The sequence below is a fragment of the Hibiscus syriacus genome, unplaced genomic scaffold (assembly GCF_006381635.1).
Source record: "Hibiscus syriacus cultivar Baekdansim isolate YM2019G1 unplaced genomic scaffold, ASM638163v2 tig00110004_pilon, whole genome shotgun sequence".
NCBI classification, from domain to species: domain Eukaryota; kingdom Viridiplantae; phylum Streptophyta; class Magnoliopsida; order Malvales; family Malvaceae; genus Hibiscus; species Hibiscus syriacus.
In genome coordinates this window covers 1,279,402-1,307,236 of record NW_024062557.1, presented here as the reverse complement: position 1 = coordinate 1,307,236, position 27,835 = coordinate 1,279,402, and the positions used below count along the sequence as shown (strand labels likewise).

Genomic DNA, 27,835 nt, shown 5'->3' with positions numbered 1-27,835 from the left:
CCGTAGCTAGGATGGAAGCAATTAGAATGTTATTAGCATTTGCATGTTTTCATGAATTTAAATTATATCAAATGGATGTTAAAAGTGCATTTTTAAATGGTATTATTAAAGAAGAAGTGTATGTGGAATAACCTCCAGGTTTTGAAGATTCAAAATTTTCGGATCATGTTCTTAAATTGACAAAAGCACTTTATGGTTTAAAACAAGCTCCTAGAGCTTGGTATGAAAGATTGTCAAACCTTTTAATTGAAAAAGTTTTTTCAAAAGGGAAGGTTGACACTACATTGTTTTTAAAGCATAAAGGTAAAGATTTATTAATAGTTCAAATTTATGTTTATGATATAATATTTGGTTCTACTAATGATGTTCTTTGCCAAGAATTTTCTAAGCTAATGCAAAGTGAATTCGAGATGAGCATGATGGGGGAGCTCTCATTTTTCTTGGGACTCCAAATCAAGCAAAGAAAATATGGCATCTTCATCAATCAAGCTAAACACGTCAAAGATATGCTCAAAATGTTTGGACTGGAAAATGGGAAACATCATGACACTCCAATGAGCTCTTGTACAAAGCTTGACTTGGATGAAGGAGGTAAATGTGTGGATGATAAATTATATAGGTCAATGATTGGTTATTTTCTCTATCTAACTGCAAGTAGACTGGACATTATGTTTAGTGTTTGCTTATGTGCTAGATTTCAATCATGGCATAAGGAATCACATTTACTAGTTGTTAAGAGAATCTTTAGATACCTTAAGGACACTCCTAGTTTAGGACTTTGGTATCCTAGAGACTCTAGCTTTAGCTTGCATGCCTTTTCTGATGCGGATTCTGGAGGATGCAAATTAGATAGGAAAAGCACGTCCAGTACTTGATGATTTCTTGGTTTTCAAAGAAATAAAATTGTGTTGCATTAGCTACCACTGAAGCCGAATACATTTCAGTTTGTAGTTGTTGTGCACAAGTTTTATGGATGAAACAACAACTTTTTGATTACGGAATTGAAGTAGGAACCATTCCTATTAAGTGTGACAATACTAATGCTATTTGTCTCACTAAAAATCCCATCCAACACTCTAGAACTAAGCACATTGAAATAAGACATCACTTCATTAGAGACCATGTCACTAAGGAATATGTAGTTCTAGAATTTGTTAATACTTTGCATCAATTAGCGGATATCTTTACAAAGCCTTTAGACAAGGAACGTTTTTGGACACTTAGGAGAGAATTAGGTTTAACTAACCTATCTTCACTTAGTGCTTAAAATAATTTTAGCACTTTTAAGAATAAATGAAAAATGCTTATAATAGTAATTTTTGATTGTATGCATTGCTTTTAGTTAGGGGGAGTTTATGATTCTTGGTGAAAATTAACTTTATGTTCAAATGTAATTTAAAGATTAATTTGATGGATTGAACATGATTCATTTTCAATATATGAGTTGCCAATACCACTAGAGAAAATTAATTTAGCATTTTGAATGTTAAAATCATATTTTATCAGTTTTAGTGCAGAGGGAATCGATACCCCTTGAAGGGGAACTGATTCCCCTTTGAAGGGGAACTGATTCCCCCTGTAGGGGAATCGATACCCCCTGGGGTTTTGGTTTTTAACACGGGCAGAACACCCCAAACTCTCAAACCCTCTCTTCTTCTCTCTTAGTCGTTTTCCTCTCTACTCTCACCCTATCTCCATACTTCATCAAAACAACATTTTTAATAGGAATTCTCTTCAAATATCATCTCCTAAACCTGTTGGAGTCATCAAAAATGTGCAAACTTCATCTAATCTCACTCAAATCTGAAATTCTTCAAGGTATTTTTCTAAAACTTCTATTTCATCAATTTTTAAACATAGAACTAGTTTTAATTAGTTCTAGGTTGAACTTTAGATCGGGCATTGATTGTTTAGTGTTTAGAAACTAGATTCTACAACTAATTTCATCAAAAACACAAGAAGTTTTCAAACTTTTTGAAAATTTTATAATTAAAAAAGAAAATTAATTTTCAAATTGTTGTGTTTTGATTTAATTATGTTGTTATTATGAAAACTATGTGTATATTGATTTTCAAACCCTTATTTTTTATAGTTTTCAAACACTTTGCCCATTAGATTTGGTTTAGAGAACCTTGAAATATTAAGGACTCAATTGAGTTTTGGGATTGATTATATTGCATACATGTGTTCTTAAAATTGCAGGTTATTTCTTCCATTCCGATTACCTTAAATCGTGTCTCACAAACGTTCTAGACCTTCCTCTAGTCGTTATAGCCAACCTCCAAACTCACCTCCAAATCCTCCACCTATCCAACAAATTCCTAATCCTAATCCCGATGATCCAAACATGACCATTCGCAATTCTTGCTTCAATGAACCCGGTCGTAGACAAAATCTCTACTTTAGGTTTTGTCAATACTTTGAGTCCTACAAAATCCAGGAAGAATGAATCCCATCTCTTTAAGCCATGTTAGACATCAATTTTCGACATCTTCCTACTCTTCAAAAGAGAAAATTTGATAAACTCTTCGAGCTTGAACCTATAGTTTACCACCAACTCGTTCGTATCTTCTACTCTAATGTCATTTGCATTCAAAACCGAGATAAAACCTTAACCATCGGAATTCGATCATATCTTCTAGGACGATTCCTTCATCTTGACTCGGAATACATAGCCAAAGCATTAGGATTAGATAATGACGGGTTAGACAATGAAAAACTGACGGTAGGATCTCAGTATAAACGAAGGGATAGTGCAAGTGTGTTAGATCTTCACGACCGTTTTCTTCATCTCATGATCTCTTGGTGGTTTCGACCATCCGGAGGCCGTTACTCTACTCTTCGAGCCTTAGTTTTATTTTGGCTACATTGTGTCCAAAATAATCTTAAAATCAACCTTCCACATATTATCTTTTTGAACTTGTCGAAATCGTAAATCTTGTTCCCAATAAGAAATTATGTTCTTCTTTAGTTTACGGTTGTATTCTTAGTAATCTGTTTAAAAAGGCTGGGCTTAGAGTTAGTCTTGATGCTTCTTTTCCCCTCAAAAACCAAATCAACCTCTTCTCTTTAAACAAATCGGGATGGAAGTTCAATGAAGAGACTGGTCTTTGGGTTTGTATTCATGAACAACCTCCGGAAGTCGATGACTCCGACGATGAGCAAGAACAGCACGAGGAACAAGCTCCACCAGAGGAACAAGCACGACCAGAAGATCAAATGCCTCCATACTTTCAATCCTTTATGGAGAAATTTGATTTCCGGTATGCATCCATGGATTCTCGCTCACTTCCATAAAGTCTCATTTATCCACAATGGGAGCTCAACAATTGGAGATTCTTCAGGAGATGCGCGCGAACAACGCTTCTGTGAATGAACGCATTAATGCACTCTCGCATGAGATGGCCGCTATGCGAGCTCATTTTCCTCCTCCCGATCTCCTACGGATGCTTGAGTATTTGTCATGCTTTAGTACTTTGAAATAGAATTTGGAGTTTATTGTTTCAACATTTTGAATGACTTTGGATTGTTTTTAATTTTGATTGTTGGATGTTTGGATTTGGTTGATGTTTTATGGATGTTTGAACTTATATTTCTATATATTTGGTTTGGTTAAATTTATTCATTATTTCATCATTTACATCATGTTAGATATATGACCAATTTCGCCATATCACAAAGTTTATGAATATTGATTATGAAAATAATGGTTGATGTTTCTCTTGATTGTGATCTTAGTAGCTTACGTTATATTTATTTATAATCAATTGGCTAAATGTTTTTCAAACACTTGTTTAAAATCTTTTAAAAGTCTTTTTGATTTAACAAAAAGGGGGAGAAATGTTAAAGTATTTTTAAGGGGATAAGTGTTAGAATAAGGGGGAGTAATTTCAAAACTTTATTTCAAAATCTTAAAATTACTAAAATGTTTTGTTATATCAAAAAGGGGGAGATTGTTGAAAACATTTTGATATTTCGATATAACAAATTAAATTAAATGAATTTTAAGATTTTCCAAAAGATTTTCTAAGAATATTCGATATAATTATTTGAATATCAAAATATTACTCCAAATCTTTCAAATGTCATTTTTAATCCTTACTCAAGTGTAAAATAAAGTTTTAATCTTAAAATAATTTCATAACAATTTTACAAAATATTTCGAACCATTTCAAAGCCAAAAATTCCAGATTGCTCAGAGGGAACTGATTCCCCCCAAGGGGGTACCAATTCCCCCTGAATGGTTTGGCTTCAAGAAAAACAGAATGCTCTGAGGGAACTGATTCCCCCCAAGGGGGTACCGATTCCCCCCTGTTTAACGGTCGAAATATTTGAATTTTACACTTAGGGAACCGATTCCCCATGCGGGGGTCTGATTCCCCCACGCTCCAAGCTGTTTTATTAATTGATTTCACACTAAAACGGCTCTATTAACTCCACTAATCATCCCCAGCGTTCTGAATCATTTGAAGGTGTATTTAAACAAGCTTAGAAGCCATTGATCAACAACAAGAAACAACAATCAACAAGAATCAAAGAGAAATCATCAAACCTCAAGTTTGAGCATTTTCAAGCCTATTTCATTCAATATTCATTTTTGCTTTCAAGAACACTTATTGTGCTCAATTGTATTATTCTTGAGTGTTCTTTCTTTGTTCTATAATTGTGCAAACATCTTGCCTTATGAGGATTTTCTTGTCAGTTTACAAAATTTGTATTATTCTCTTCGGGAGAGAGTGTTCTCAAGAATTTGGGGTATAATTCTTGAGGGATTTGTAAGGTTACTCTTTGTCCTCAAAAGAAAGACAAATTAGTGAATTTGTGGAAAATCCTTAGTGTGGATAGCTAAGGTAGTGGACGTAGACTTTGGTTGAGAAAGTCGAACCACTCTAAATCGCTGTGCAAATCTTTTCAATTTTCTGCAAAGCTTCCACCGAAATATTTATTTTCTGTAAAGCTAGAAAAAGCCTTTAATTTACCTTAGCTTAATTCGGATTAAATAAAAAAATTGTTTGATTGAATTGTTTCTTTTAAAACCTAAAGCAATGTTCACTTATTGGGGGATTAATGATATATCTCCCGCAAGTGTGCTCAGGGGTGACTATTGGTGATTTCCGAAATAGGTCGACATCTTTTTCAAAGATTGCATCATGATTTTCTAAAAACGAGGCAATATTCGATTATTAGACACAATAGTTGATCTCCCGCATTTATGCTTAGGAGCAAATACTATCGGTCTCAATAAACGAATACCCTTTTCAACTTTGCATCCGTAATATTTTCAAATTAAATAAAGATCGAACTCAAACTTTCTGATTTTAAATATAGTATAATCAACTAGGTACCAATTTTTGGGCGCTTGTGGGGGTGCTAATCCTTCCCCACGCGTAACTGGCTCCCAAACCTAATTTCTAGAATTTTGCATACCTTAAACTTGGTATTTTGATAAAAATAAAATATTTTATTAAAATCACTCGGTTTTTACGGTGTCCCAATCGCACCTTAAATGATTGGTGGCGATTCCTCACATTTCGAAAATTATTTTCAAAGAGAAAATCCCAGAGTCGGTATCGGTCTTTTCCCCGCCCGGGTGAAAAACGGTGTCGACGCCGATTACTCAAATCGATTGCTCGGCCTTTAAAATTTATTAATGATTAATATTTTCTAAAAATTACTTTAGGTATAATAATTTAAATAATAGGGTTTTTGTGTTATTTTGTCCTCAACTGTAGAAATTATCAATTTAGGTACTTAAGCTTCTAAGTCTTTTAGAACTCGATATTTTAGACATTGACCTTTCAGTCCCCGAATTTTGATTAAAGCCTTAATATTGACATAATTAAATAGGCTAAATAGAGCATCCACTTTTAGTTAGATTTCAAACTAGTCTTCTAATTTGGGGGATAATTTGAGTTGGCCCTCGCCTAAATGCTCGAGGGACCATCAGGATTATACGATTCGATAATTGGTTAAAATTAAATAGGATTAATATTAGAGCCTACGTTGTTAGGTTTGATCTCCCTAGGTTCCTTAATTTTTGTAATTTGACACTTTATGCTAGAAAAAGCCTTTAATTTACCTTAGCTTAATTAGGATTAAATAAAAATTTGTTTGATTGCATTATTTTTTTAAACCTAAGGCAATGTTCACTTATTAGGGAATTAATGGTATATCTCCCGCAAGTATGCTCAGGGAGTGACTACTGGTGATTCCCGAAATAGGTCGACATCCTTCTCAAAGACCATATCATAATTTTCTAAACACGAGGCAATATTCAGTTATTAGACACAATAGTTGATCTCTCGCATTTACGCTTGGGAACGAATGCTATCAGTCACGATAAACGAATGCCCTTTTCAGCTTTGCATCCGTAATGATTTTCAATTTAAATAAAGATCAAACTCAAAATTTTCGATTTTAAATATAGGATAACCAACTAGGTACCAATTTCTGGGCGCTTGTGTGGGTGCTAATCCTTCCCCACGCATAACCGAATCTTGAACCCGATTTATGGATTTTCGTAAACCTTACAACTCGATATTTTGATAAAAAAATAAAATGTTTTATTAAAATCACCCGGTTTTTATGATGTCCCAAACGCACCTTAAATGATTGGTGGCGGCTCCTCACATTTCGAAAATTCCTTTCAAAGAGAAAACCCTTGAGTCGGTATCGGTATTCCCCCGCTCGAGCGGAAAACGATGTCAACACTTTAAGATCTTTATATATTAAAGATCAATTTTGAAAATTTTGAGTTATTGGAGTTGTAATTTATAACTTGACTTGAACTTGAATATTTTTCGAGCCGAGTTTATGAAATTACAACTTGAAGTCAATTCGAGTCAAAAAATTTTGTTGAGTCTAGTCGAAAAGAATTAATTTTTCAAATTAAGTCGAGTTTTGCTCAACCCTAAAAATATTATCCTTTTCCACTATGGTGGATAATGCTTACAAGTTGCATGCATTTCTCAGGACAATTATCTTATAATATTTAAAGATGATTATTTAATTAAGTCGAGGTAAATTATATAATTCTTTTTGATTTAATCGAGTTGATAATTTATACTTTATCATTTTCATATTATTTGGATTTTTTAGTCAAGTCAAATTTATGAAATTCACATTGAGTCGAGTCAAGTTTATTCGAGTTTCTAATTAAATTTAATTATAAATATTTATAAAATTATGATACATATTGATTCTAATTTAATGACTTTATATATATATATATATATATATATATTACATATTGCAATGTTATTTAATAAATGAAATACTATGTTATAAAATATATTTATAATGTTATTTTAAAAAAAGATATTTTGAGACAAAGTATTGATGGACGTATAATAGAGTCAATTAATTGATGGGAAGAAATAAATTACAAACTATTACAATGTTGAATAAAATATAAAGTTGTGAGACTAAATTGAAAAAAATAGTAAATTTACTAAAAAAATAAGAATTGAAATTATATATATATATTCTATAGCGTTTAGATGAGCATTTAATTTAAATTTGGTCAAAATAGAGTTGAGCCAATTAATTTGTGAAGTTTACCTTTCAACCATAAAAAAAATTACGACAATTCGTATTTAGGATCTCTAATTTTGGCTTGAAATCTGCTTTAATTCTTGATTTAATTTCCGTTTGACTTGCCTTGTATATTATATTATTAGATTATTTAGGTCACTAAATTTAGGAGTGTAATACCAGTGTATGCTAGCTTAATATTTCCTTATAAAATATGTTAATAATGTATTTATATATGTTAGATATACGTGTATGTTTTTTGTTTTTGAGTATGCCTTTTATGTATTTAGTTATTGATTGAATTTCAGTTTGACTTTCCATGTATATTAAATACATTCTTTTCGCTTTATACCTAAATTTTAGTTTACAAGTTTACGTGTATATATATATGTGTGTGGCATGTTATTTTTGTTTGATACGTTAACTAGTAAATAATATTTGCATGTTAGTAATTATATTTATTAATTAAATATGTGTATAAATATATGTAGATAGCGCATGGTACCTATGGCATATTCATTTATATGTTTTCTTAGATAGTATGTTATAATGTCTTTACATGGGTATATAATATTTCTATATATGTTTTTTTACTTTGTGCATATGATTTGTAATATGTATATTTCTCATTATATAAATATATGTTTTATAACGTTATTATACTCACTAATGCATGTATATTAGTACGTATGTATTATGATTTTTTTAATAATAAGTATATTTCGTAATTATATTTTTACTTAGCATGTGTATAGAATATGAAAATATTTTTGTTAGTTTCATGCCTCATGTATGATATCCCATAGGCCTAGCTTGATTTAAATTTTATAATTTGACCATGGGTAATGCGTTCTATATTATCGTGAAGGATTGCCTCACGGTTCGAGGGTCCAACCTGATGTTATGGAATAAAAGTAGCATCCTATTCAATATCACCTAAAATTGATAATGTGTAAAAATTGACAATACCAAGGGGAAAGAGATGTATTCATTTATTTAAACTGATGGAGAAAAAGTCGTTTATGATGCAAATGCTTTTTCACGTCTTTTTAAATATTTGATTATTCTTTATCTCCTTTTAAGGCTTGGCAATTTATTAATTAGATCGAGTTTACATTTGCAAGTCCGATGTACTTATTTCTCTTTAATTTTCTTAAATATATCTGAAATAATTGTTTAAAATTTCTTAGAGAAGCTTTGATGTTCTGATATTTCTGTTTGAGTGATGAAAGGTTGTTTCCATGTTCGAAAAATAAAAACATGTTCCTCCAAAAACTAGAAATAAAGGAACATTACTTCTTTTTTTCTTTTTTTTAGTATAGAATCAATAAATTGAGATTTGTTTGGTCACTAATAAAGGGATCTTTAATTAAGTTAAATTCAAATTTGTGAATCCTATTGCAAAGACAACAACATAATCGATTAGGTACTGATTTTAGAGCATTGCGGTAGTGCTAACACTTTCTCATATGTAACCGACTCCGAACTCATTTTTTGATTAAACAGGCTGAAAATTGTTGTTTAAATAAAATTAAAATCAAGTTTTATTAAAATAATAAAATATTTTGGGTGATCCAATCACACCCTAAAACAAATTGGTAACTACTCAAATCGATTTTTTATAAAGAAAAATTTAAATTAATCGAGGCAAGATATAAAATCATTTTTTTAAATCGTTTCGAGATAATTATTGTTTGAATTTTTCTTAATGGTGAACTCTAGTTAACGTGTAACAAAATTATTAAATTCCCATGGTAAACTGGTAATATATAGATGGATTATGGAACATGTGCAAGGCATGAACAAGAGTCGGAAGATTTTACCCTTATACCGCGAAACAATGGTGAAGAAGGCTACTACTTTGAAAAGGGACAATTAACAGGCTTCCTTTAGAGGAAATGAGAAATACTTTACCCTAAACCAATACTAAAGGCATACATAGGAAAGGCATACATAAGGGACAAAAGCATTAGATAAATATTCTATATTAGAATGCACCCAAAAGCTTTAACATACCGACAAAGCAGACCCGTATACATACAAGTGTGGTACGTGACACGTATTATGATTTTAAAATTTGGGGTTTAACACAAGTATTATTTAGCTTCATCCATATATGCAACCTTTATACTTAGTGATATTTTTGTTCGAATAGAAAACAAATTTTTCATTTGATTCTTAAGAAAGTGATAGAAGAAATTACAAAGGAAGATTTTAACGGTATCTTTAATCGTTTATCCTTCATAATTTTAAATTAAACAAAACACGACTTATAGGATGGGCATAGACAAAGTATTTCCCATGCAACTGATGATATGAAACTAAATATGTATAAAACCCTAACCCTTCTTTCCATTTTACCCTAGAGTTTGAACACCACCAACAGCCCACAAAATCATGTAGAGACACTATGAAAATAAAGGAAGAAAATCTTGGTGAAAAAGATCTATGTTTCCCCTTCACCCCTGATGGTTCATCAGGGGAGATAAAAGAAAACAATGCCCTTCTCATTACCTAAATGATGTACAACTGAAAGCTAAAAAGGGATTCAAATTTCAGACTTGTTTTCTGTTCTTCCTTCGGGCCATGATCATGACCTTATCATCATCCTTTGATGTAGTGGTCTCGTCGTGTGATTGTCTGCCAACGAGCCTTGGTCCGGAGTTGTTGAAACCATCTCGTGCCGGGGAATAAACCACCGGCAAGTACTCGTTTGTATGACACCTGAACACTGAGTCCTGTAACTTCTCTTTCAATTCATCTTTTCCCTGCAGAATGAATAAGAGAATGGCGTGAAAAAACAGCTACCATCATGGTTTTCAGAACCGGACCTGTTAGCGAACCGATTATACTACGGTTCACTAGTTCAACTGGTCGAACCGGTCCGACCGGTCGGAAGAACCGGACGACATCATAATTATTTAAAAAATTAAATAAAAATACTAAAAATATTTAATAAAAAATAATTTTTTATATCAAAGTCATATTCAAAGCAAGTCATAACATATATAAATTAAAAACCATAAAATCAAGTGACACAAAATGATTCAAATTAACTACGACTTAATATTTAAGGTAAAACATATTAAATAATAAATATAATTATATAACTATAATTAAAAAATAAATTTGGAGCTAAAAAAATCATAACAAAATGATATTGTTTGGTTTAATTTTTTTTAAAAACAATCTCACATGGCTAAGAAACATAGAAGAGCATCCAAAAAGTCTAAAGAGTAAAAATATGATAACAAAACAATCTCACATTACTAAGAAACATAAAGAGCATCACAACTAACTTCTATAAATAATAGAGGTAATTTGACATTAAAAATCATGGAGCCTTTTGGTGAGCATTGAGTGAACTATTCTTTCACTTCAATCAAGCTCGAATTTTAGGCTTCAATTGAGCTTCTAAATTTTTTTTTAGTTCAAGCCTTTTTGAGTTCAAGTTTCAATATTATATTTCGAGTTCAAGTTGAACTTGATAATTTTTAACTTGTGAGTTTAAGTGGAGTTGGGCTTACTTTTAAAGTTTTCAAGTTCGAGTCGAGCTCAGCAATACTCGAGTTCGACTTAGCTCGTTTAACAAACGACGTTTGGTTTAATTTTTTTTTAAAAAACAAAATTTCTGGTTTTTTTCGGTTTTTAGCCGGTCCGGTTCGAACGGTTCAACAGTTCTGGCCGGTTCACTAATAACGGTTCTAGCCGGTTCACTAGTAGCGGTTCAATCGGTTTAGATTAAACCGGACTAGACAACGATTCCGATTGAACCGGCCGATCCGGTCCGATTTTCAAGACAATGGCTACCATGCCCACCTGCTAACGTATTCAATGGGAGATGACAAGCTTTTACCTGGAATTTTGCAACATCAATTTCACAAACTTTCTTTCTGCTATCACCACACCTCCATTCTCGGTTGTTCCAGGCTCTATAAAATCTTGATGCAGCAATGGGACTCGTGAAATTGACAAAAGCAAATCCCAGATTCAAGTGAAACCTGAACAAAATCGTCATTAGGCCAACATTGTATTGGAAAGAACATAAATAATGATATTACAGGGCAAAGATGAAAAATAAAGATTACCCAAAATCCATTTGCAGATAAAGGAAATCATATGCAGATTTGCAGAAATAAGACCCTGGCTGAGCTTTCGTATTTTCAGTTCGACAGTGATCATCCAGTTTCCTTTGCAAATCAATCCTCCTGTTTATTTATTAAAATTTAAAAGAAATGTATCCAAGTTAGTAAAGAAACTTGTAGCATCTACAATTACTCAATGACCATGCACATGCAGTCAAATTCATGGTGCAATGCATTCTAACCTATGTATGCGTTAGAATAAAACAAATGGCAAAACCAAAGAAACTTCACAAGAGAAAGAAAGACTACTGGAAGCTATTGGGGATGTTTTTGATCATGACTGAAGTATTTCCATGGAGTTTTGGTTGTTCCTCAGCAGTTACATGAAAATGATCTGAACTAGCTTTGGTCTTCTCAGCATCTGATTTTTTGACCCGAACTTGTTGGCTATGCATGGGAATCGGATACTGCCTCGCCGACTTCAACCTAGGAGGAAGAAACCTCCGTTTACTTCTCTTCTTTCTCCCAACAATCCGCCCATAACTATAGTTTATCTCATTGTATTGAATATAATTTGTCCCATTCAACACTCCACTCCATGGAAATGGCTGCATTTCGGTGCAATATAGGTTTAAATGCTCCTGGGGATAGAAATAAGGCGACTCAAAGGATGAAAAGACTTGCTGTTGGACAATTGGTCGTATGAACTGAGGTTTGTAGCTTGTAGCTAATGGATTTAAGCGCTTAAAATTTTAGACTTTCGCTGGTGAAGATGGAGGAGACATGTTTCAAAGCTTTGGAGAAGGAAGAAGGAAGAAACAACTTTTTTGTTTAGGCGGAGGAACAAATACAAATACAAAAATTATTTATGGATAAGTCATAAAGGATGGTTCGGTATAAGAAGAAAATTGGGAGGAGGAAGAAGACATGAGAAGATGAAAAAAAATGGAAGATTTTGTTCAGCTTAGAAGCATGGCAAAGGCAAGTTTGCCGGTGGTGAAGTTTCACCGTTTCGGCTAAGGGAATCTGTGTAATGATGAACATTGGAACCGGAGATTTCTAATAAGGTTGTTCCATTAAATGTCTGTCCCCATTACACGACAAACCCAAACTGAGCTTTTGCGGCGTCAGGGAGTCAGAGATTATTAACCCATGCTATTCGTCCATGCAATCTCTTTTGTCTTTTTATAACTTATACTTTGTTGAGTTATTTAAATATTAAAAGTTATGAAATAACTCATTGATTATAAAATATTGATTTGTTGAGTCTCTGAACTATTAAAAGTTATAAATTGATCACCCGATTATTCATATGTTTTAAACTCGTTCTTTTTCGTTAAAAATGACATCTGTCTTAGTTGGACGATAAAATGCTGACTAGGATATGATAAAATATGATTTCAAAATCTCAACGAATGTACAACTCAAACGGTTCTTAAGTCATTTTTTATCATATCTCAATCAACAGGTTACGTCCAAATCAGAAGACAGTCAAAATTTTAATGGAAAATGATGAGTTTGAACATATGAATAGTCAGTTGACCATTTTGTAACTTTTAATAGTTGGGGGACTCAACAAATTAACACCCTATAGTCAAAAGATCATTTTGTAACTTTTAATAGTCGAGGGACTCAATAAAATATTACCATATAGTCAAGTAAATGTATTTCGTCCATAAAATTATTACAATATTTATGATATAAAATAATTCACTCAATATCATGTTAAAAAAATAAATTTAATAAAAAATCAATCGAATACTTTTAAATTATAAAAATTTGTTAATGTCAAATAATATAGATAAACTAGAGCCCAAATCGTAAATATTAAATAATACAGGCACCATAAATGAAAATAACCCCTAAACAATATTAAGGATTAAAATAAAATAACCAGAAATATGGAGGACTAAACAATAATTAAACCACAAGTAACACAATGACTAAAATAATAAATTTTCAAATATCAAGGCCAAATTTGAATCATCAAAGAAAATACACAACTTTATATTAGTCACTAAAATGTAACATTTAAATATATATTATGACCAAACTCAAACATGAACAAAAAAATAACACGTCATAACAGGACAAAAACAGAAATACAGAAACATAAGTGCTCAAAACAAAATAAAATAAACTTTCGTTTAATGGATGAAAAGTAAAGTTACAAAGGTAGAGGGACTAATACGACTATAATACCCAAGCCCAAAACACGCTAAAGGTCCCCCTTAAACGACACCGTTTTGGTTTGTGTATTTAAACCCAAACAGCAGGCTCAATTCCCATTTTCCTCATTTCCTCCTTTGTTTCAGAAATAGAGAAGGAGAGAGAGATTCCAAAATCTCTCAACCTCCCCTAGTCAGGGAGAAGGAGCCACGACGGAGCTCGCGGTAGCTAGCGGCGGTGCAAGGCGACGCCGACAGTCAGAGGAAGCCAAAAGGACCCTCTTAACCTCCCTAACCCAAAACTAGACTTCCCTTAGCCCAAATCTCTTTCCCTTGTCCTAGATCTAAAGGATTTGAAATGATTACCATCGAAAAGGCAACACTTTCCGGTGACATTTGGACCTTCGGTGAAACCGACAATGGTAAGACCTCTTCTCTCTTCCTTTTCTTTCTTTTATGTGTGTTTCGAATCTCTCTGATCTCCCCTCTATTTTTCTCTTTTTTGTTTTTGTTTTTCAGTTCTCTTTTACCCGAATGCTCTCTCTGATTTTTTTTAAAAACCTCAAATCCTCTCTCTGTGATTTTTCTATCCCCTTTTGCTTCCTCTTATCTTCTTTCATTGGGTAGATGATATGATTTGTTGGATTGATAGCCGAATTGCCTTGGGATTTACTGGATTTGTTTTTGATTTGTTTTATATTTTCTCAGCTTTTCTGACTTTGGTGTGATTATTGGATGGACATTCAGTCACTGTAGGTGATAACACCGGGCGAGAAAAGTTTGGAGGTGGCTCGGCGGCCGGCTCACGCGTTGGTGAAACTGAGTGGTGGAGAAAACGCGCCGGCTGAGAGCTGGGGATTCACTGGTGGTAGTTGCTTTAGGGTTAGAGGAATAGGGTGGAAACCCTAATCTACTTAGGGTTACTAGGTCAGTTTGGGTCGGGTATGCTAAGTGTTGAGCTCCGGGATTGGGCCGGGTTGTTTGTAATTATCTGGGGTTGTTGGGTTGGATCACTTGTAATGGGCTTTGCGTTGGCCTGGGTTGGGCCTTTATAATGTAGTGGCCTGCAAAAGTTGTAATAAAATAAATAATAATAATAATTATCTTTTTGGTAGACCCAGAAAAAAAAACTGGTGTCTACAGCTGCCCCTCTTTGCACATTCTTGTGTTAACAAGAATAGGGCAAAGACGAAAAAGATAACCAGTTTTTGTCCGGTTTTCTTTTTTTTTAGAATGGATAGTTTTTGCGATTGCGGACGACATGGCTCATACGTGATGAAGAGGCATGGTCGTTTAAGGGTGACACGGCTCCTACGTGATAAGGAGATCTGGTCGGTGGATGACACGACTCATACGTGATGAAGAGTTTTGGCCATCTTTAGGGAGAGTGATAACACGGTTCCTACGCGATGAGGACGCTTATTATCTGGGGTGACACGGCTCCTACGTGATGAGGAGGTCTGGTCGGTGGATGACATGGTTCCTACGTGATGAGGATGACATACCATCTTTAGGGATGATAACACAGTTCCTACATGATTAGGATGACTGGTTATCAGGGGTGACACGGCTCCTACGTGATGAGGTCTGGTTAGGGGATGAAACAGTTCATACGTGATGAGGATGGTATACCATCTTTAGGGATGATAACACGATTCCTACGTGATGAAGACGGCTGGTTATCTGAGGTTGACACGACTCCTACATGATGAGGAGGTCTGGTCAGTGGATGACATGGTTCCTACGTGATGAGGATGACATGTCATCTTTAGGGATAATGGTTTCAAGAGAAACCGACTCAAAGATTTTTTTTGTTTTGTTTCAAGTGAAACATGCTCAAAAATTTCTCAAGAAAATTGTCTCAAGAGAGACAAAACTTTGTTTCAAGGGAAACAAACTCAAAGATTTTTTTTTTCAAGTGAAACAGACTCAAAGATCTTTTTTTGTTTCAAGTAAAATAGACTCAAAGATTTCTCAAAAAAACTGTCTCAAGAGAAAAAACTTTGTTTCAAGGGAAATAGACTCAAAGATTTTTTTTCATTTTGTTTCAAGTGAAACAGACTCAAATATTTTTTTTGTTTTGTTTCAAGTGAAACAGACTCAAAGATTTCTCAAGAAAACTGTCTCAAGAGAGACAAAACTTTGTTTCAAGGGAAACATACTCAGATTTTTTTTAAAAGAAAATGTCTCAAAAGAGACAAAATTTTGTTTCAAGAGAAACAATTTCAAAGTTTGTCTTAAGAAAGATTGTCTTAAATTAGACAAAGTTTGTTTCGAAAGAAATTGTCTCAAGTGAGACAAAATTCATTTTTTGCGAAAACTATCTCAAGCGAGACAAAATTTGTTTTTAAGAAAATTGTCTCTAGCGAGATGACACTTTGTTTCGAGAGAAACAACATCAAAGGATACTAATAGTCTGTTTGTTCGTGCTGGTGGAGGAAATGCCTTCAGAAGATCTGATCGTTCACATCTAGATGTTGAATCCCCAAAGTTGCCCAAACATTTGATGTTGATTGCTTCAAAGATGCCCCAATACTCGATGTTGATTGCTTCAGCACTGATTCTAAGCATGAGCTTTATGTCTGAGAGCCACATGTCAACTACCAAGATATATTCTAGAGAGATTGTCTTGTTTGAAAAGTGTTTTTCTTCTTCTTTTTTATTCTCAAAAGTCTGAAAATATTAATTAAAAGATTTTTAAAAAATGTTTAATCAAAGATTTGAAAATATTGCCCCTTCTAGGTTTTACAATTGACAAATCGTAAAATAAGAGTTCATTGGATATCAAATAATTAATTACACTATTAATTCTTCAATAAATTATAGCTATTTGACAAGTGTCAAGATCATTGATATCATTGAGAAATGGTTTAAGTAAGGAGAAGATAAAAATGTCTCAAGTTATTGTGTTTAGTCAAAGGTATGGTGTTCTCATTTATTTGTTGTTCACTGAACTGATAAAGTGGCTTTTGTACTCATTTATTGGAAGTGTTCTCCGAATCCCAGCTCTCATGATCTTATTCGGGTTGTGCGATGCCTTATCAAGGGATTTGTGCGATCGCCTCTTATGCAAAAATTGTACAGTCTTCATATTCGAGTCGCCTTTTGGTAATGACCGTGAATTATTTTGGGTAAACAATCAAGAGATTTTATTTTTGGTTTTGGATGGTATAAGAAAGGTCTAATCTTGCCTTATGTCAAAAATACATAATTCTTGAAGAATTAAGAGAATCCGTAATTTATTTTATATTCATAAAACTAAAGATTAAAACTCGTTCAATTATTCAACCTTAAAAGGTAGCATGAGATCAATCATTAAAAGATTAAGCAAATATGAAAGACATAACAAAAACGAGTTCAAACAAAACAATGCTCTCAATGTAAATGGTAGATGCAATGCCCTCATCCTTCTTCAATTGTCCATGCCCTTTAATTCATCAGGTTCTGGATCCTTACAGTTTTCAGCATAAAGTTTGGAGCTTCCTATGTGATATCAACATCATAGACCTCAGGATATGAGGACTCCTTTCTCAGATCATCCTGGAAGGCTCAGTCCTACAACCAGCTGAACAGGCTCCCACCGTACTGATTTATTCAAATCTTGCTTCAATATGGTGTCACATGATAAGGACCACTTCATCGAATCCTCCACAGATTAATATCACGTTTTCATGAAAGATACATGTGAAAACGTTTAAATGAATGCCATGCAGAATGCAAATGCAAAAGGTATCGATTTCCAAAAGTAACCATTAGAAATAGTTCCATTTCTCCAAAAGAGTTTTCATCTTTACAAGAGAGATAAATCTACGAATGCGATTTGGCCCTTTTATTTAGCTTCATGGTCTTGGTCATGATCCAAACAACTTTCTCTTATTTCCATAAATGACTTCAAATCCAAACGATGAGTAGTTGAGCGCAGCCTCTAAATTACCTCTCGAAGTTGAATAGAGTTGTATGCTCCTCTATTGTTGGTGTCCAATCTTATCCTTTGAAAGTGAGGACGTTGTACGCGGGATTCCAGAATCGGACCAAAGCTTTAAGCAATGGTTCATATATCTTTGCATAGAGGGGATGAGTCTTGTCACCATATTTCTTGTGAAACTTCTCTTTGGTAACTACTCTCCAATTCTCCCAAATCTCTATCAGCTTTTGTAAATTGTTATTTCTTGAAATTGACAATGAAATGTGGGCATCCATGATACATAATCCCCAGGCAAACTATCTCTTTTCGCCCTTTGCGTCTCTTCAAACCAAGCTCGAACCGCCGGATTGTGTTCTTCCTTGTTATGAAAACTATTTTCCTTTTTAATGGTCGCTCTTCTATTCTGATAATTACTTGGTTAATCAACTGCTTTCATTTATTTATGATTATCATATAGAATGCAAAGTTACAAATGCATATGCAAAAGTGATGATCCTCTTAAATGCAATGCAAAAAAGGATGAAAAGTGACACAAACAAAAGAAAAGAAATAAGTTAGTAACACAAACAAAAGAAAAAAAATGAATTAGTACCAACAAGATAATCAATATAGTTAAAAGATGCTATCTATAGATAAATATAGCACCTACCCAATCATGATATCTACCCGAGCATGCTTTTATTAGATAGCGATCCTACCCAAACATACTTTCTACCCAAAATAATTATTTTCAATGAAATGATCCTAATCGCATGGTATCTAGTTCGCATGCTTTTGTTCAACAAAATTTAAAGTAAAAGGAAAGGTTCAGAAATGCTCCTCCTTTGTGTACACTTAATTTGGATACCTACTGACGGGCAGAGGTTCGGTATGACTATACCTAGGGTGACCGTTCTATGGTTCAATATATGTGTGATTTCGGCTCTAACATAAAAGCATACCCGAATTATCTTTGTTGGTGCCTTCTTAGCCTGCCAAACCCTCAATCCTGGCCCATTATAAGCTCGTGTGGATCGAGTTCAATTTGAGAGGATACATTCCTTATGTCCGTGCGGAGAAATAATTTATCTAACGTAGACATAAGGTATATGAACCCCAAAGGTTACTTACTAAAACCCATACGGAGAAACAAATTATCTCACGTAGGCTAAGCTTTCACCTTAACTTAAAAGAGACAAAGCTCGTAAGTGAGCTTATGGTATGTACATGCACGTGTTGTGTGTGAGGAGAAACTCACAAACCTTTAAAACACGACAAAAAACAATACTCTCACAATTTCCAAAAATCTATTCGAATCTAAAAACCACTTAAATCAAATAATCAATTAGTTAAAAATAAAATAATGCTTAATATTTTAAAACTCAAAATAATCAAAAGGATCGTAAATTAAATACAATTTAATTTTGTAATTCCCAAATACAAAACAACATATAATCGTTTATGGCCTGATTCTCAAAATCCCAGCAGAGTCACCAAGCTGTCATAACGTTTCCCTGGGGGATCCGTTAGATATAAAAAATTATTTTTTGGGGGGAACGATGAAATATGATTTGAAAAATGATTTGAAAAACGATTTGATTTTTGAGTCGCCACCAACCATTAAGTTAGGTAGGTTGGAAATCTTAAATGATAAAAAATGGTCTGCGTAAACCAAAGATTTGTTTTTAAGAGTTCGGGAGTCGGTTACGTGTGGGGAACGGTTAGGACCCCACAACACCCAAATTTTGGCACCTAAACGATTATATGTTGTTTAAATATTGGGAATTACAAACTTAAAAATATATTTATATTACGATCCTATTATTCATTCAAATTTATTTAAAAAATGTGAACAATATTCGAGAAAACACTTCCTTTGTAGTTAGGAGACTTTCCCATAGATTCCCCACACAAAAATGTTATTTCATAAATTTTAGAAAATATAAAATAAAACAAAACAAAATAGCAGTTTGTGCGAAAACAAAAAGAAAATTATCGATATAAAAAATATTTGTGCGAAAAATCTTTGAAAAGATACCTTCCCTTATAGTCGGGAGGTGTCTTCGTATATTTCTCTTACAATGAATTTTTTTCATTTCATCATTTTTTTAATGTTGAAACAATGATAATTGGAAAATACAAAATAAAAATATTTACAATAAATAGAGATAAGCATATTTATTTATATATGATACAAATGAATATATAACATATAAAATGTACATACACAAGGGATTGAAATCAAAACAAATAAATGTTACAACCCAAAATGTAACATAAACTTCCATATCAGTCAAAAAAACCTATGAATGATATTTATATATCTTGTTCTCTATTTAAAATTTTAATATTAAATAGCTTGAACTTATGTTTTATTTAATTACATAGTAAGTGTAGACACCCGTTTTTGTCTGGGTCTACAAAAAATACTATTATTAATTATTATTATTATTATTATTATTACTATTATTATTATATTACATTTTTGCAGGCTCCATAAGCAAGCCCAATTCCGAGCCCAGTACAAAGGACCCAAACTAGATACAACCCAAACCAACAGATAGGACCCAAGCTCAGCACCCCAGCTCACCTGATTGGAACCCAACAACACTCAACCCGACCCGAAGGGACCTGAACCGGCCCAGTTTGACAACCTGATTCACCCTAGGATTTCTAAAACACTAGCTAGCTACTGCCGCCAGTCCCTACTACCCTCACCGATTATTCCCGCTACCGTCGACAACTCTGGCCACACATTGAAACCCATCCATTGAACAGTTACCACCTACAGTGCAAGATATCAGAACCCAAATAAAAAATAGAAAACAAATCACCCAAAATCCTGAGGGGATTTAACAGATATCAAATGCATAAATAGATAAAAAAAAGGACAGAGAGAAGATGGGGAACATTCGGGATTCAGAGATCAGAGGGGGAGTATTTGATCCAAACAGAAAAAAATAAGAGAAAAACAAAGGGATACCAATCAACTTATTCAAACCTAAAACAAAGAAAAAACCAAAAAGAGAGAGAGAGAGAGGGTTCTCACCTTGGTTCGAGTTCGTGAAACACCGAAGGTCAACGTGCTCTTTGTTTATTTCGAAGGTAACAACTTAGATCTACGAGGCTAGGGTGGTTTTTAGGCAAAAATAGGTTGGGGTTTCAAGTAAAGGGGCTGAGGGGAACCGTTTAGGGTATTCTTCTCTCTTTGGCCACTACCAGCAACGGTAGGTGTAACTCCCTAAAAATGCCATATTTTGGGCCTTTTCACTTAAATTATTGACTGTCTAAGATCTCATATATGATCATATAGATGCATTTAGGAGCATATAGTTGCAAGTGGTGAAAATATATTTTGTCGCAGCATTTTATTTTGAAATCGATGTTACGTTATGGGGAAGGTGCTTTGTTTGATGATGTACAGGATTTGGGAACACTGATTGGAAATACTGAGCAGAATGAGAATGTCGCGACAACTCGGAAGGCATTTCTGGGCAAAAAAGATAAAAGAATATATTTTTATTAAGAATAATGTATCATTATCTACACGTGATTTCTGCTGCCAGCCACATATGAGGGGCCCACTACCACATCTGCACCATCTCTCATGTGAAAGGAATGAACTTTAGGGTACTATGGTAATTTTGATACAAAACCCTTGGTTTATTGCCCACTATAAATAGGAGTTGAAGCCACCATATTAAGAGACTTGAATTTTGAGAAAATAGTGAAGAGGCGGCTGGAAGAAAAAAGTTCCTCCTTTTTCTGTCAATCATTTTTGCCGTGGCATTCCTCTATTAGCAAGCTCGAGGGATTGGCGAGCTAGGTGTCCAAGAGAAGCTAGCGAGCTAGGGTAGTTCGTGGTGGCCGAGGGGAGCTCCGACAGCGCTTCGAAGGTTTTTCCTCCATCCATTTGTTGTTTGGTTTCATTTATCTCATTTGGGTTGTATGGAACGGATTAATTTCATGACTTTTTGCTTGGAATATTCGAACCCCACCATGAATTAGTCTTATTTGGTGAGAGTTCCTTATGAATATTTAAGTTTTATTTTAATGGATGATTGTTTTTGTATGTTGATATTTGTTTTGCTTATGATGTTTAATGCCTTAAGGTTGTAGGAGCTATGAGAGTAGCCATTCCTTAGGAGATTACTTAGTGTTCAAGAGAATGACTAAGTAGCATATCCTTAGTGCTCGAGAGAAACTATGGAGGATCCACATAAGCAATGGGTTCTATATAGTAACTAGGCCTAATCTAACCTTAGAGATTAAGCTAGGATTTCAATCGACTAAAAGGAGTAGTGCTCCTTCGAGAAGTTAGATGCTAGTGATGCCGCTAAGTGGTATTACCATGACATATTATGTTATCTGAACCAATAGGATTCTTGCACTTGCTAAGTCCAATAGATTTTTCCATGGCATCCTGAACCTGTCGAGTTCCTTGACTAGAGATAGTGTAATATCTCAAATATCATACCATGGAATTTATCAAAAAGATTTGAAATTTTAAGATTAAATTGAATAAGTGGTAAAAGATGAGAAAAATATTTGGAATAGTGTTTAGACTAATTTGGATCTAAGTTAAGAGGGCACTTTGGTCTTTTAAAGGAAAATGAATTTAAAAATAGATATGGATTTTAAATAGGAAGAAAGAGGAAAGTAAAGTAATTCTACACTTCTTCTTCTTCTTCTCCACGTTGGTGTGCTCTCCTCTCTAGCAAAGATCAAAATCAAGCTCCCGAGTTAAGTAAAGAAAAAGGCAAAGGCCAAGTTCCAGAGTAATCATCTTTACATTTCGGATATCTAAGCAAGGCAAGCCAGATGAGTACATTTATTGTATACAATCTATTTAAGGACAATATGCAATAAATACAATTAGAATGTTTAATTTTTAAAGTATGTTTTATAGTAGTTACTAAGTTTTATTTAATGTATGGACAGAATATTATGAATGAGTTTTAGAGTATGAACTGCTCTAGAACGAATGATCAAAAGAATAATGCATATGGGTGCATTATTGGCATAAAAGGATGACTTAGCTGAAATGCATATGGGTGCATTATCGGCATAAAAGAATAATGCATATGGGTGCATTATTGGCATGAAAGGATGCCTTAGCTGAAATGCATATGGGTGCATTATTGGCATGAAAGGATGTCAAAGTTGAAATGCATATGGGTGCATTATCAACATAAAAGTATGCTATAATTGAAAATGCATAATGGTGCATGATAAATATGAATGGACGTTATTAATGAAAATAAGGAATAGTGACCAAGGATTATGACAATTTGAATGGAATATAGTTTAACTAAAAAGGATTAGAGAATCCTTAAAGAATATAAAATTCGATGTGAATTAAATAATATGACATACTTATGTATGCATAAAGGTTTCTTTACAATATTGTATCTCACTAAGTAAATACTTGACGTGTGTTGCTTTCACGCGTAGGTAAAAGCGGAGACTAATCCAGTAAGGAGTGCAGCCGTATCAGAAGATATCATCCCTTAAGGTTGACTCACCAGTAACATTAGGACAATAGTAATCATGTTGGAACTTTGTTTGGCATGTAATTAAATTTACCCAAATATTTTTTAATATAACTTAATGAGTACTACTTATTATGTTAATTTATGTGGAATTAAGATTACAACAAAATTTTAAAGGTTTTTCAAAATGAGTATACAATTTTTAAAGTGATGTAACATTTATATTCGTATACGGAAACGTATACGGGATATGGGTGTTACAGATAGCATAGGGCACCATAAGTAAACTATGTCAGGAAAATACGGCATAGAAGTAAGACCATCTTGAGAAGTAACTTAAGTTTCCTAAGTGACTCCTATCATTCATTTCCAAAGTAGCTTGTTGTGTAAGGATTGTCAAGTCATTTTATTAAAATCCAGTGTTTACATTTTGTTTTGCCTTTACATTTTCATTTGATTGCACTAAACACAATTTAATTTGTCACATCTCCATTTGCTACCATATTACATTACACCATCATTCCATTCCCACCAACATCCATATCAATTTGCCACAACATTCTTATTTGTATACACCATCACTAACTATACTTAAATAAAATAGATAATTACTTTGATTGAACTTATAAATTTCCTCCAATCCCTATGGATATGATACTCACTCATCACTTTATTACTTGTTCGATTGTGTATAATTGCACATATTTTCGTGATCATATATAGTAGTCACAATTCGTGGATAAGTTTTTGGCGCCGTTGCCAGGGATTGGCAACTGGAAGTTAATTAGTTTAGTCGTAGCATTTTTATTTTACTTATTTATTTTTTATATAGTTTTACTTTTTATTTTCCTTATCTTTTTCAGGTTTTTCTTGGTGTATGACTAGAAGAAACTCTGACGAGCCATTAGAACCAATTGAACCTCAATATGCAAACATGTATCAAATTGGAAATCAAGGTATTGGTCATAAAAAAAGATCCAAATGCTGGGAATAAAGTCAAACCTCGTGCCATTCGTGATCACTTAAATCCAATCTTGGACAATTTAAATCCAGGAATTATGGCACCCGAGATTCAAGCAGCCCATTTTGAGCTCAAACCTATCATGTTTAATATGATAAATTCCATAGGGAAATTTGGGGGCATGCCAAATGAAGATGCCAGACAACATATTCGTAACTTCTTGGAGGTGTACGATTCTTTTTGTAAACAAGGAGTACATGAAAATGTGTTAAAGTTAAAGTTATTTCCATATTCTCTGCATGACCGAGCAAGGTCTTGGTTGAGTGGCATTCCAGCAGGTTCGATGGAGTCGTGGACTGGCCTGTGCAAAATTTTTTGCTACGATATAATCCTCCGAAAATAAACACCCAACTGAGGAACGACATTACTTCTTTTCGTCAAGTTGATGATGAATCAATGTATGAATGTTGGGATTAGTATAAAGGATTACTATGTAAATATTCAAATCATGGTTTTCAAGATTAAAATCTAGTGGTAATGTTCTACAACGGAGTTAATGAGCCCACGAGGATGATACTAGATGCCTCGACAAATGGGACATTACTCGATAAATCACCTGCAGAGGCATTTGACATTCTGGACAGGATTGCCAACAATGATTATCAATTCCAATGTACAAGGCTTGGAATTGGGCGAAAATCACATGGAGCGTTCGAGCTAGACACTAAGGATTCTGTGTCCGCCCAACTTGCTGCTATCACCAATATGCTAAAGAATTTACAAATACCAAGTGAGGTGAAAGAAGTGAAGGCAACCAACTATGCATGTTTATTATGTCATGGCAATCAGCATGAGAGTGAGTGCCCAACCAATCAAGAATCCATCAACTATGTGGGAAAATATAATCGAGCCAACAAAAAACCCTATTATAACACATATAATCCTGGATGGCGTCAACATTCAAACTTCTCGTGGGGAAATCAAGGAACGATCAATGCTAACCAACCTATTCGATAATAGAATTTTAATGTCTCCCAAGGTTTTCAAACGAATATACCATGGCATAATTCTAACAAGGGAGGGTCATCTTCATCTAACACAAGTTCTTTGGAGGCCACAATACAAGAGTTCATAGTAACCACAAAGACCATTATGCAAGACCATACGACCTCCGTAAAAAACCAATGAGCCTTGCTTTAGAGCCAGAGTTCATCTCTGAAGGCGTTGGAGGGTCAGGTTGGTCAAACTGTTGCGACATTACTAGAACGACAACCAGGTTTCTTCCGAGTGACACTGAAGTCACCAAAATTCATGGCAAAGAACAATGTAGTGTACTAACTATGCGGAGTGGTACCCAAATCAATGTGAAAGACAAGTTTATGGGAAAACCGAAGAATGATTTACCCACTGTAACCGTGCAAGCTGATCAAGAATTGCTAGAAGAAACACCAGTGGAAGAGGATAAGGATGAGGGTTCATCGAATAAAGCAACTGAGGGGAATAAGTCCTAATTCATCATTACAGCATGCACCTACACTAGAGTTAAAGAATTTGCCACATCTTAAATATGCTTATCTGGATAGTAATGAAATTGTACCTGTTATTATTTCCTCTGTCCTTACTTCTAACCAAGAATGCATTTTGTTAAGAGTTTTGTCACAGTATAAAAGAGCGTTATGATAGACTCTGAAAGATCTGAAGGGAATAAGTCCTACCATTTGCATGTACAAGATCCTGCTGGAAGAATGTCATGGCAAATCCATAGAACCACAAGAAGATTAAACCCAATAATGAAGCAAGTTGTGATGAAAGAAATTCTCAAAGGGCTTGATGCTGGAGTGATTTACCCCATCTTTGATAGTTCTTGGGTGAGTCTAATCCAAAGTGTGCCAAAGAAGAGAGGCACGACTGTGGTGACAAGTGAAGACAATGAGCTATTACCAACACACACTGTCACCGGGTGGCGAATATGTATGGACTACTGCAAACTCAACAAGGCCACTAAGAATGACTACTTCCCTTTTCCTTTCATCGATCAAATGCTGGATCGACTGGCTGGCAATGAATATTACTATGTCTTGGATGGATACTCAGGGTATAATAAACTTTCCATCGCACCAGAGGACCAAGAGAAGACAACATTCACGTGTACCTATGGCACTTATGTGTTTCGAAGAATACCTTTCGGACTCTGTAATGCCCCAGCAACCTTCCAGCACTGCATGCAAGCCATATTTTCTGACATGGTTGAGGATTTTCTAGAAATTTTTATGGATTACTTCTCCATTTCTGGAAATGACTTCGAGAAATGCCTCAGCAATTTGGCAAAGGTACTCATGCAATGTGAGGAGGCCGATCTCATGCTGAATTTAAAAAAATGTCATTTCATGGTGACCGAAGGCATTGTTCTAGGCTATAAGATCTCTAAAAAGGGCCTTGAAGTGGATAAAGCTAAAATCGAGGTGATCGAAAAGCTACCCCCACCAATTTTTGTCAAGGGCATTAGGATTTTCCTTGGACATGCTGGATTTTATAGAAGATTCATCAAGGAATTCTCCATGATATCCAAGCCCTTATGCACCCTGCTTCAACAAAATCAGCCTTTTGTGTTCAATAAAAATTTTCATGTTGCATTCACCAAGCTGAAACAAAGACTTATCTCTACACCTATCGTAGTTCCCCCAGATTGGACGTCACTGTTCAAGTTAATGTGTGATTCAAGCAATTTTGTCGTGGGAGTTGTGCTTGGGTAACGCAGAGGTAAAATTTCCATGCTATATATTATGCTAGTCGTACCTTGAATGAAGCACAGCTGAACTATACTACCACTGAGAAAGAATTACTTATCGTGGTAATCGCATTTGACAAGTTTAGGCCATACTTGATAGGCACCAAAGTCACTACTCACACTGATCACTCAATTATAAAATACTTAGTGAACAAGAAAGATGCCAAGCCTAGACTTATTAGGTGGATATTACTACTGCAGGAATTTGACTTAGAGGTAATAGATAGGAAAGGTACCGAAAACCAGGTTGCATATCATATATCTAGGCTAGAGAGCAATTATGAATGCCATGACATTTTAGATATTCAAGAAGAATTCCCTGATGAGAAAATTTTATGTGCCACGGCAATCCCATAGTACGCTGACATTGTTAATTTTCTTGTTAGTGGTATTTTACCTTATGAATTGAAAAGCCAGGGCAGGAAGAAGTTCCAGCATAATGCCAAGTTCTACTTTTGGGACGAGTCGTACTTATTTAAACAATGTGTCGATCAAATGATTTGACAATGTGTCTCGAAGGAGGAGCAAAGAGACATTCTACACCATTGCCATACAGACCCCTGTGGAGGACATTTCAGAGGTGCGAGGACTGCTGCTAAGGTCCTCGAATCAGGCTTTTACTGGTTGTCCTTGTTTAAGGATGCTCACGAGTTTTGCAAAGCATGTGATATATGCCAACGTACTAGGAACATTTCTAGACGACACAAAATGCCATTGTAAAATATTCTGGAGATCAAGCTCTTTGACGTATGGGCCATTGACTTCATGGGACCATTCTCATATTCTTTTGGAGACTTGTATATTTTGTTTGCTATGGATTACGTAACTAAGTGGGTTAAAGCAATTGCCACACTAAGGAATGACTCTAAAACCGTGCTCAAGTTCCTTCACAAGAACATCTTTA

The 27,835-nt window shown here is 34.4% G+C and overlaps 1 protein-coding gene and 1 long non-coding RNA gene across 2 annotated transcripts; one reads left to right on the top strand and one right to left on the bottom strand.

The window, feature by feature from the left end:
- Positions 1-10,088: 10,088 nt before the first annotated feature.
- Positions 10,089-12,232, bottom strand: LOC120212181 (protein terminal ear1 homolog). The gene is made up of 4 exons (XM_039210585.1): positions 11,928-12,232; positions 11,622-11,741; positions 11,390-11,534; positions 10,089-10,301 (listed from the first exon to the last, which is right to left on the bottom strand). Exons 1-4 carry the CDS (start codon positions 12,230-12,232, stop codon positions 10,089-10,091), a joined length of 783 nt encoding a protein of 260 aa, XP_039066516.1.
- Positions 12,233-15,512: 3,280 nt separating this feature from the next.
- On the top strand, positions 15,513-24,363 carry LOC120212198. The gene is made up of 3 exons (XR_005524668.1): positions 15,513-15,523; positions 18,715-18,717; positions 24,179-24,363. It is a non-coding gene; the product is annotated as an uncharacterized LOC120212198 (long non-coding RNA).
- Positions 24,364-27,835: the final 3,472 nt, after the last annotated feature.

Coding starts and splice junctions, on each gene's coding strand:
- LOC120212181 (XM_039210585.1), bottom strand. CDS start 12,232: ATGCAGCCATTTCCATGGAGTGGAGTGTTGAATGGGACAAATTATATT. Junction 11,742..11,927: donor AACATCCCCAATAGCTTCCA/GTAGTCTTTCTT, acceptor ATAAATAAACAG/GAGGATTGATTTGCAAAGGA. Junction 10,302..11,389: donor TTGATGTTGCAAAATTCCAG/GTAAAAGCTTGT, acceptor TTCATTCTGCAG/GGAAAAGATGAATTGAAAGA.